Genomic DNA, 12,221 nt, shown 5'->3' on the forward strand with positions numbered 1-12,221 from the left:
GGCTTTTTACCCGAACGAACGACGCCGGAGAGGAAGGAAAAGAATCAGGAGAAACGGGGAACCAAGAAAGTAAGAAACGCGTCTCGATAAGGGTGCGCTGTCCTTCTGGACGCTTTTTCTCGCCGCTTAACCAGTTTACCCTTCGGAATTTATCCGAAAGATGCGTTTCAGCTTGTAAAAAATTGCAAACGCGTGTATATTCCGAGATCACGAACAGGGGAATCTTGGAGAAGCGTTATGTTTTTACGTATTGCGTCCAAATTTCCAACCCTATCTTTTTCTCGTTCTCCCTCGTCGCGCTTTGTGTCTCGAGGCTTCCACCCCCGCTATCTCTCGACTGCCAACGAGAAAATTACAAGCGGGGGCAGTACGCTCACGGAAAGGAAGAGCAGAGGGTGACGAGAAGGTTGGCCGTGGGAAGGGATGGGTGGGACGAGGAAGCAGGAGACGTAGAACGCGACGGCGTCGCTCCTCATGCGGATGCCCCGTAAATCATGACGAAGTACCGTAAAGGACGAAATGAAAGGCACGCGAAACACAGCACGCCGGGAGATATATAACGCTCTCGCGAGGACGAGAAGCACGCCGACTCGCGTTCGAGTTACCGCGAGTACTCGACCCGCTATGTAAATGCGTTCACCGACCACCGCTTCGCGAGATCCCGATAGTTGACAAAAAATGCAAAGCTGAAGTTACAAACGACAACTTTATACACCTGTTAACGTCAACGTATTTTAAAAACGTTTTCGAGCCAGTTAGTGCGCGAAGACTGAACCAGAGGCTTTGACTTTGAGCTTTGCAGAGGGTTGTCTGAACCCCTAAACATTTAGGTTTCCTAGTTTTTTCGAGAATTAAAATTTCCCATTTATTTTCTGAACTTCCAAGGGAGTCGATCATCAAATTCATGAGCGAGAAACCTTCTCAAAACGACGTCGTCTCTATTTGTTCCAAAGGCGATTCCGCCATCCAGCGGCGACGATAATTCCGCAGCGTGGCGCGCGCGACAGAAACGTTGGATCCCTTTAATCTGTAGAGACTTTTTATCCAGAGCGAAGGCTATAATTTACAGACGAGAGAGGATCAACCGGCGTTGCTCGAGTGCCAGAAATAAGTTTAGTCCACCTCGAAATTACCGGGGCCCACGAGGAACGAGCTTACGGTGTATCAGCTTCTTTCGCGTTTCGCGTCTAAAACGACAGATCAAAGGTTCCCACCGGTGGCCCTATTTCGCGACAGAGGACTCGTAATCTCGAGCGCCGGACTAGAAAGATGCTCCGGGACTACGTGGTCGCGATTAACCGGCGAGCGAAAACGACGAGGGGAATCTCGTTACACGACCCCGCGACGCGTTTCATTTTTCTTGCTTATTATAAACGCCGGCTGTCGTTCGACGGAAACGAACTCGTCGAGGGACTTGTTTGGGAAGCAGGTCCTGAAATCCCGGGAGCCAACCGACGACGAGTAAACCGACAAATTATGTCGGGGAAACTATTAATTGGCCAACTCGCAGCCTTTGAACCCCCGTAATTTCGCCGCGAATCGCGCAATAACTGTGTACTAACTGAATTTAAACTGCACGGTTCGAGCGTTATGCGACGAGCAAATAAAAACCGGGTACAAAAAAATTTAATCGACAATCGGTCGCGAGTTCGTCACACTGCCGAATTAGGAGACGCTCGACGAATTAAATATTAGATTTAGCTGGCTGTGCGAACTTTTCGACACAAAGGATAGCGTTGTCCGCGAAAAAAAACGGAAAAGTTATCCCGTCGATGATGCGAAAGGTCGTCCGCGAACCGACGATGGAAGAAAATTAATAGCGAGTTGATTTAGCACGCGGAAGGAATACCGACGACTAAAAAAGCCGTTTGCTCAAAGCTAACTGAAAAGTCCAGGGAGAATAAATAAACCTGCTCCGTGGCACAAACGAAGAGTCTATATGCCGAGCGAGAAGAAGAGAGAAAGCTAAAGGAACGAGAGAATTCGAGCAAACGAGTATCAAAGTCGAATGTGCACCGAAAACGTGCGTCGACGATGAATCGTGTAATTGATTCGACTAAACGCGCTTTATACGCAACATTCCCAGTTAATTTCAGAGATAATAATCACTCTCGCCTCCGTTCGGATTATTTTTATCGTTTATGCAGAATTTGCGCTACAAATTGGCCTTTTTCGAAACGAAATTCAGCCCTTTCGCGTTGCTTAAGAAGCACGTGTATCTATCCAAGTCATCGTGAAAGTTAGGGGCCACGTTTTATGATACGCTGTATGGAACGACGAGGTAAAATTGCAGCTCGTGCCTCGTGTCCTTTCATCATCCCCGTAACTTTCGTTCCAGCCAAAGCAGCTGGAGGATTGGTATTATGCTAAAAACACTGTAATCGCTTTCTTCGTGGGAGCAGGGGAAATTTGGCGTGCACGAACCCCCGGTTACCGCACCGTACGGTTTATGCGGCGAACAACAAAGAGTGAAGCTAATTATCGCGACGAGCTATAAAATGAGGCTTGGCTAATTTCCGTCACCCGTTAATTAGTTTCTAGCATTACGTAATTATTCGAATCCCGATAATCAGCGCCGAGTACCGTGCCATTTTCGAACCGTTCTCGGATCATTATCGTTATGTCGATGTTCCGTGTTTCGATGGAAAACAGATTTCCCTGGGAGACTCGAAAGCTCTAATTATATAAATCGCTGTAACGTTACAGTCTTTTCGATCGTTCCGTTCTAGAAAAAAAAAAAAAATACAATTGAGCGACGATTAGAAAAATCCAGGTTTGTTAATTTTAAAATACCCGGGACGAGCCCTCGAGGAAAATCTTTGCAAATTGGATTGTTATTATTCGGTACGTAGAGTCGCAAAGGGGCGGTAAAAAGATGTCCGACGCGGTGATCCTATCGTATCACGCGATACCCTAACTGGGAAGATTATTAAAGGTGAAAGTATTTTTCGAGGAAAGTGGAAGCTCGTTAACCAAAATGATTAAGATAATGGAAACGAAGAGGAGACTGACGGAAAGAGACAGGGCGGAGGGTCGGAACGGAGGATGGAAAGACGAGAGAGCGACTTCGTCCGACATTCGCACTGAAAGGAATTCCGAGCTGTAGGATTTAAGACGCAATTTCCCTGACGATGTCGCGCGTCATCCGTCATGCAGCCTATTCCGTGGAACAATGCCCGGTGAAAATTACGCATTCCAATTACGAATGGATACGCGTAGGAGAACCGCAGACGTTTCATTCATTTCGCTCGTTCGGGGACAGCACTGTGTCTTCTCTCGCGACGCCAGACTCGTCTAATTCCGGGGCTACTAAAAATTTAAGTGGAATCGGTCCCGCGAAGATCCCGGAACGTCCATCAAATTATTGCTAATTAATCGTCGCGCTAAAAGAGGCTTAAATATTGTAGAAACGAAACTACGAAATACAATTCGCCTTAAGAAACAGACTATGTTCGAGCTAATTTCACACGGAGAAAAGAGTTTTAATTGTGAACGTAGTCGATGAATGGGAACGTTCGTTGGCAGAGACGCGCTATAAAAAATAGAAATAGAATCCTTGATCCGATTCCCCATCGAATCACAGTTCCTAACGAGTCCTCGACTCGCCACAAACTTCTGTTTCACCTTGGGAATCTATAATCGTCTTCCAATTAGACGCACAATTCGCGAGCTTCGAAGGCTGCTAATCGAGTACAAAGGTCGGTCTATCTAGGATTCTTCGTCTCCGATGACGCAACGCGACTCTCTCACCTGCTTGGGTCCGGATTAGCAGGCGAACTTACGTAAAGCGTGGATGTGAATCGTTCGTGCAGCCTAACACGGCAATGGCATCGCCTGTGTACGACAGAATTATTGGCCAACTACCAGCGAACGAGCTACGCCTGTTACAGCGAAATCCTTCTCAGTTTTCTTTTATAATACTCGATAAAAATCACATGATAATGATCAATCTGACAACAGTACACAAATAAAGTTTCCTAGACGTTATTTCAATTTCTAAGCATCTGCAAGAATTAGAATATAACTTCACCATCGAGAACTTGGTATTTGAATAAAGTTGTGAGTGTAATCCTGGGTTTACGTGTCTTATCTAATTTTTTCTAAGTCAAACTTATCTCAGATAACTCCTTATATTCTACCGAATCGTCTGAGTCATATGCGACAGTGTCCAAAGCGTCATAAAACACGTCATCCCTGTCATTAACATCCTCGTCTCTGCCTTCCATCCTCTCTAGTCTCGATAAACCATACTTTTGGCAACGAATGCGAACGTAAAAACGTCGAGCGGTGCCAATTGATGCGATCGTCCAACCTGCGAGCAAAGTACCGCGCCAAACGATCCATAATCAAGAACGCGCGATATTTCATGGCTGGGAATTCCGTAGATTCGACGCGTAGATTGCGGGTGAATAGATAACAGCGAAGAAAAGTCACGCAAAGTCGAGGGAGAAGTACCAACAGCGTCGAACAGAGAGAGCCCGTCTTCGCCGTACGAACTATTCAACCCTTAACGAATACCGTGTCTTGTATTCGATGCCCGGGTATATCGGTACTGGGATCTGACGAGACTGAAATTGAATCACGAAAAGCGCGGGAAGCGAAACTCCGACAAATTTCAACGATACTCGCTTTGCATAAACGATCGAAAACTGAAACGGAAGGAGTTTCGAAAGAGATGGAACAGACTCGCGTTCCGAACATTGTTGCGTTTCGTATTATCGTTCATTTATATCTGGTTGAACGATCGTTCTGTTTATACAATTTTGGGATCCATACGTCGCGAGGAATCGTTGTCGGGAACGTGGGATCGATCTTGCTCGGAACAATGGGTCGGACGATTCGTAAGGAGGATCCCTCGGATTCGTGGGCGGCGAAAAAAGTCGTGGAAACGACGTAAGAAAAAAACGAGGACAGCGCGATACAATAAATCAGGCTAGATCTCGAGAGCGGCGATGCAATAAATTCGAGTTCGTTTATCAGGGAGTAACTTCTATTCGATTTCTCGTCGGAAAGCCCTTTCGGAAACTTTGTCAGCCTGATGGGGCCAACTTGACTGCAATTTTAGTCCGTGAAACCGGAAGTTTTCGCCGGGATCTCGCTTAAACGGGACGCAGGGAAGCGGCAAGTCCTCGCGAACGCCGCTGCCAGACCGGGTCTCGATGAAAATCCTAGGCTAATGTATTCCAAAGCCCTCTCTTCCTCTTTCTCTGGCGATCGTTCGTCTCCCTCTGTCCTCGTGTCCTCTATAGTCGATCCGACGCGGGGTCAACCAGCGATCTCTCCCCGTGACTCTCGTCAACCTCTGTCTCTCTTCTTCCGCCACTTCTCGCACCCACACACACACATTCTCGCAAAGTACAGAGTATCGCGTCGCCCACGCGAACCTGGCAACCGTCCGAAACCGGGAAGAAGGAAGGGAACGCGCGTACGAGACGTGCCGCGAGGAGGAATCGTGCACCGGCCACCGAAAGCGTCTGAATAAAAGAAAAGCTGTCGTGTACGGGCGATGTGTCCCTCGACGAGCAACTGGGAACAAGAACGACGAGAAACACCAGCAGATTCCGATCGATTCTTCGACGTACCAGCTAAACCGGCTTCGACCGCTCTTCCTCCATTAGCGCTTGACTTTTGACTTTTACTCGCTGTTTATTCGATAGCCAACACCGATTTTCGACTGATTTTTGCACGCATCCAACATCACAGACGAGGTACGCGAGTACACCTTACATCCAATGTATTATTTCGTGTCACTCGCAACACTACCAACAGATTACAGAAATGATTCTCACTTTATGAGGTCAAGGAATAACTTTTCGAATATTTTTGGAACCTCTACACATTCTCCACTAAAATACGCGTCGTTCGTCTGTTGAAATATTAAAATTCTTCAATCCGTTCAAAAGTTATGATGTTTTAAATATACGCATGACATTGCAGTAGAATAAGTTCTGGTCAGACATTATATTTTCGGTAAAGAATTTTTTTCTCGAAAGTGCGTAAGAATTCGGGGGTATGTATATTCACCAAAAATGATTGTAATTGACCCCCACACCCGAAAATAATTTTTCCAGAATGATTTGAAACTTTTTAATTTCGCCGAGTAATTTCTCCACCTACGCCTTGCCGATTTTTCTTTAAAACTTGTTTTCGATTAACGATTAACCCTTCCGTCCTACTAGAAGGTCCAGGACGAAACGTTTGTTTCTCCTTTCCTTTTCTTTAATTCCCGCTATCTCGATTACCATTCCTCCGTACAGCAAGCCGGCCCACACAGAGGGTGAACACGGGGCTAAAAGTCGCTGGATCCCAGGGCGGAGGAGGATAGAAATTTTGGAGGAAAACCACGCGCGATTATACGAGTCGCAACGAGCTGTCGAGGTCGGTCGTTCACGGGCGGAGGATTTCTCATCGGTCTGGGAATGGATTTCGGTAAACGGCCGGGACCGAAACGGCTCAATAACGACCGTTCTCTGGCGAATTTTTGGTGCGCGTGCTTTTCAGACACGGAGAAAATAACGGTACAGGTGCGTTCGCGTGCATACAATCCGCGCGGCAGAGCTGCCAGCCTGAAAGCCCCGGAGCGGTGCAACGCCGGTGCATGCACACACGCTCGCACGCACGCACACGGACACACACAGCGAGACATAGGCACGTAGGATCCCGCATCGGCCGTAGGCACACGCCGCATGCAAAGTGCAGGCCGACGCGAACGTGTGCGCGCGGTGGTTGGAGCCGCGCTTCACTGGGCTGGCTTGTGTCTCGCTCGTCGGAGATTCGTACGAGAAACAAACGATAGCCAGTCACAAAGGAAGTAAAATAACAGCGTGGAAAGAAAGGGCGGCCGGGGGAGAGAAAAAAAAAAATAGAGTACCAGAGAGAGACAGAAAGAAGCGCCATTTAACGCTTCAGGCGGTACGTACACGTTTTCTCGCCGACCTTTCACCTCCAGTGGTTCTTTCAGTCTCGCACTTTTTGATAATACTACGTCTGGAGGCGGCGTACGATGGCGCGGGAATTCGCGCGGAAACTGCAAAGTCGCCGGAGTTCCGTCCCCCAGACCGAACGAGGGTAACGGGAGAAAAGGAATCGTCGAGCTTTTTCTCTCATCGACGCCTAAGCGCGACAACCCCAAACGCCCGTACCCCCAACGGCGCATTAATCCGGCTAAAAGCTCGTCCCCCCCTTGTCGGACACAACGGCCGTCCGTTTCTCTCACTGTTTTCCTCTTTTGTCGACCTACCCCCTCCCCCCCTCTGTCGTTCCTTCGTTTTTTTCTCGTTCCGTTCTCCAAGATAGCGAAACACGCTCCAAGTAACGCGACAACCGTAGCCGCGCAAACGACGAGGAACCAGGGCTCAAAGAGACACGGAATTCGATATTAAAACGACCGACGGGGGCTGCCAGGAATCCCTGCGACGGAAACTTAATGCGCCGTGTACTCGGGGCTAATTCGAGCGAAAACCTCGTTAATGTCTTCTACCCCCGTCTGCAGTCAGAGGTTCCCCCGTAGCTACTTCTACTTCCGAACGAAACGTTTCCAACGACCGCGCGGCTAAACAAATCTACCGTTCGCGTTTGCAGCAATCGGGCTACTCGAACTTAGCCGCGCGACCTAATTTTCGGAATGTTCCGACTATCAATTAACCCGAAGACTGGTAGAATTACCGGGTTTGTTAATGCGACGACAAAGATCTACAAACGACTCGATCGGTTTCCTCAAGCTTTTCAAATCGTTGAAAAGGCGAGTCTCTAACAGGCTATTAATTATACTCGAAACTGGGTACCATTGAATAACGGTCTAGTTTCTTAACACTTTATCTACCGCTTGTAATTAACCCTTAAGTGGATTATTGGAGCTGCTATGGCCCTCTGCAAGTTCAAACTAATAATTACTCAACCCCTTGTCCTACGATTTAAAGTCCAACAGCGTGAGCCCAAAATTTAAACAAAACTCCCCAGCCTTCGAGCCATTCCACGGTGGCGCGTGGTGTTTACATTTGGTTCGAATACCTGGCCACGAGTCTCACACGTGATTGTAGGGCATAGGGTTAACATATGTCAATGTAATTATTTGAAAATTTGTGTAATCCTCCGTTAAAAGTTTGGTAAAAATCAACGTTAAGTAAAATAACTCAGTTGAGAGTAAGAGTCCACTTAAGGGTTGAAGTAACAGTTCACCAGCGAAAATAATTTCGTTGTTATTTATAATTGTTATCAAAATGAAAATCGGTAACCGTCGCCATGAGTCTAAGCACGATCACTGGGCCCTAAGTATCATTGTTCTGGGAGAATACCAGTCGATCGTTAGTTGAAAAGGTCATTGATAAAAAGAGAAAATGGCTGTGTAACGTACTCACCTTCAAGCTCGACGACCTTGCCAGCCCTCTTGAGCGCCTTCACCGCTTCGTCGTGGGTCGCCTCGCGTAGATCCTCCCCGTTCACGGCCAGAATCGCGTCGCCCACGTAGAGCTGCTCGGTGGCGTCCGCCGCCATCCCCTTGAAGATCTTCGAGATCAGGATCGGCATTTTGTTCTCCTTGCCGCCCTTGATCGAGATGCCCAGACCGTTGTTGTCGCTTTTCACCACGCGCACGATCCGCTTCTGATTGGCCACGGAGTCGGGCACGTCCGGATCGTTGAGACTGTCCACGTTATTGTTGTTGATATTGCCGTTGTTGAGGGCGTTGTTACCGGTCTCGCAGCTCTCGTCCAGAGAGATGCTGAGGTAATCGTCCTCCAGCGAGACGAACACGCGGTACCACTGGCTGCGTACCTGCGTCTCGAGTACCCCGGCGCGCCCCGACGCCGAGGACGACGCCGCCGTGGTCGACGTCGACGAGGAAGAGGACGACGTAGCCGCCGACACCACCGATCCGATCCCCATCACGCCCATCGCCGATGTCGGTTGTCCGCTCCCGCACAACTCGACCATTTCGATTTCCTCGCAAGCGCCACGCTGTGGGACACGCAAAAGTTATTTCGTTTAGATTGTCTCCGTTATCATTGTAAAAATGGTCTCCGATTCGGAGCAAAGCGTATCGGTTTTCGTTGGCTCCTCCGCGCGTATCCGAGCGAAAAAAAATCGAGGTGTCGCGACACGGATCAGTCGGCAGCTCTGTGCCGGACGACGCGGATAAATCAATTGTACTACGGTGAAATTCGTAATTTGAAAATAATTGATACTGCCCCGGCGGTGACGCGACCCGACTCTCAGCCTCTCTTTGTCACCATCCCGCCTATTATTTCCATCAATCCATTTTCACCGGGCAACAATGGCGTTACCCGTTAGTCACGGGAAAATGTCCTACAAAACAGCGGACAACTGGTATAATTGCGTGAAAATTGGCAACGGCCCCGCCGCTTGCGGCAGCTGCTGTTCACTTTTAATTAATTAAAAATCCCGCCATCGTTCCGTCATCGAGAACACGGGAATATCTCCGTCTCGTTCGACCGCCTCTAATTATTCCCCTTCCAACCCGTCACGCGACTATCTTTTTCCCCACGACGCGATCTTCGTTGCGTTCTACGCGTGCGAAAGTTCGTCGAATTGCACGCGCGCGAGGCTGTGAAAGCGAAAGAATTCCTCTCGATTTTACCTCGTTGCGTACTCTATCTCTGGATGATCTCTAAAAATTGTGACTTCGTGCTAAACGATAAGCTCTGGGACGATCTAGATATGGAAACCGGATTGCAAGGGTTGCGAACGACTCGCAAACTCCTGGAACGTTTCAAAGTAAATCGATCAACGGTTTTTCGAAAAACTCACGAAAAAGATGCGGGAAGAATAATGATTCTCGCGTGAACTTTCTGAACGTGCAATTGACAACCGACTCTTCATCAGTCTTTCGTTGCTTCCCAAGAAAAAAAAAGGAAGTTTTTACGACGAGTTATCACGGATGATCGTTCGAGGAAAACGGCTAAAAAATCTGACTTTTGCATACGCCTGACGCTATCGATGTTCACCTCCTCGGTTCTACTTTTCCCAAAGACTTCTTTACGGTTTATGGACGCACTTTGAGAAAGGTTTTAAAAAAAAAGAATTTTTCCCCCTCGGTATATTTTCGTATCCGCGTTATCGTGTGCGCACGAATCCCTCGGGAACTGAAGGGAGGCCGCGTCGCGCCATATTTAACCGGCGTATCGCGTTATACAGAGTTTTTCGTCAGCTTCGTGCGGCATAAATAATTTCGCGCAGGGGTCCGCCGTAACCGCGAAAATTGGATAATTTATCAGCGGTTCGCAGCGAGCTCGCGACATCGACGAAAAAAATCGAAAACGTGTCAATACGGTAACCATTTCGAGGGATGCTCTTTTTTGAAACATATTCCTCACGCTTCGAGGGTATCGATGCTGAAGCGATTTTCTCGTAAATAATTCTCCGAGATTTTATTCGCGCGCCCGAGCTCCTAGAAATACGCACGGGCGTTAGGCTTGCCCGTAGCTTTAATTAGTATGTTGAACAATTCCGCTGCATAATTAATGTGAAATTATTGATTTCATGCGACGCGCGTTACGCAACATTATCTAGCACGATTACGCCTGAAATATCGCGTTGCAAATGAATCTCGTTACATCGGTATCCATATTCGGGGGGGCGAAAAGAGAAAATTTGAATCGTGAAAGTCTAGAAACCGGAGAAATTACGGTTTCTGCGAGGGTTGCATATTTTCGGTGTAACTCCCTGGATGGAACGCACGCGACGAGGAACGTGCGTAAAAATCAATTCGAAAGCAACGGCGATATTCTCCGAGCGAGCGATTACCATCGACAGAGAATGAAAAGTTGCGAGTGCCGGGCAATTTTTCGCGCTCGTCAAAGGGTTAATTTAATTACACCGACAGCGGCTATCTCCTCGGTTGCGTCGCGTCGCATGCACGACGGTGTCAATTTTTTCCTGCCCCCGTTTCGCCAAACACGCGACGAACCGACGGAGGTAGGCACGCACGCGCGTATACATCGCGGGCGAAAAAACATTGGCTGCACTTTCCGCATCGTCGTCTCGTCGATCCACGTACGTGTCACGTAGCTAGCCCGGCGTACCTACATCCCGATACGAGTTTCGGGAATGATGGCGGACGCGGGTCCTGCCCGTCGATTCATTTTTACCCAATTTCACGCACCGATTCACCGACCAACCCCGCAACACCGTCCTCCCACGCTCCCGAAAATCGTCTCTGTACCCCCCCCCCCCCTGTCGGGGGCTTTCTCTGTTTCCTTCGGCCACGCGTAACGGTTTCACGTCGAAAACCGCGCGCGTTCGCTCTTAATTTTCGTCGCGCGTTCTCGCGCGCTGTTTTTGGCATTGCGGTTTATTTCCGCGGTGGACCCACGGCGTACGTGTAATGCGTTTTCCAATTGCGCGCCAGCGGATCCCTCGCTAACCCTCCCCCCTCCCCCTCTCACGTCCCGCCCTCGCAATCGCCCACAATGTCGCGCCCGCATCCCTCTATGGCCCCATCGTTTCCCGATAGAAATTTACTCCGCGCTTACGGGCCAGCGTGTTCACGCGTACACGCACCGTGCCGCACCGCATCCTGCTCGCCTTTGTGCCGCTCGAAATGAACGCCCGCGTCCGCATTTTAATGCACTTTGCGTAAATTCATTTCGCTCGAAATAACGTTCGCTTCGACTCGCTTGTCTATGACTACCAAACCCCCCCGCCTCTAATAATGCTCTTTCGTTCCCAGCCACCGGGAGCTTTTGTCGTTTTTGTCAGCGCCCTGTTGTTATATGTCGATTCCACGATACACCCGATAATACGTCAACTGTCCTACAATTATGAATAATGCCGTGCACTAGTTCCTAGCTCCGTCGACTCCACGCGATAGGATCTCGTGTACCTTTCCCGTAATTTCATTTCGCAGATCGGTTCTTACAACGTGAACAACTTGATACCGATACTTTAGAGGGACCGACGATAGCTTAACTTCAATGTTATAGTTACACTTTTAACGCTATTGCATTGTGTTCTTTATTATTCTGTGACAGATTATGTTCCGTGTTGGGAAAGATATTAATGGGAGATTCTAGAGACCAAAATAAGACGAAAATCAAGAATATCAATTTCTTGACTGAGGCTTCGTTAAAAAGTTATTAAAAAATTTAATTAAAAAATTTCAAATCGTTCTAAAAAAATTATTTTTGGATACGAGGATCAATTACAATAATTTTTGGTCAATAAACATACCCTCGAAATCCTACCCGCTTTCTAGAAAAAAATTC

At 48.2% G+C, this 12,221-nt stretch overlaps 1 protein-coding gene across 4 annotated transcripts in view; it reads right to left on the reverse strand.

Annotated features, from left to right (window-relative positions):
* Syn1 (Syntrophin-like 1) overlaps nucleotides 1–12,221 on the reverse strand; it is a 467,877-nt gene that overhangs the window by 446,880 nt on the left and 8,776 nt on the right. For all 4 annotated transcript variants that reach the window (XM_076783677.1, XM_076783678.1, XM_076783680.1 and 1 more), the window contains one exon: nucleotides 8,358–8,955. In XM_076783677.1, the coding sequence (XP_076639792.1) occupies nucleotides 8,358–8,955 (598 nt within the window). The remainder of the gene's footprint in view (nucleotides 1–8,357; nucleotides 8,956–12,221) is intronic.

This window comes from Colletes latitarsis, chromosome 2 (genome assembly GCF_051014445.1).
Source record: "Colletes latitarsis isolate SP2378_abdomen chromosome 2, iyColLati1, whole genome shotgun sequence".
Lineage (NCBI taxonomy): Eukaryota > Metazoa > Arthropoda > Insecta > Hymenoptera > Colletidae > Colletes > Colletes latitarsis.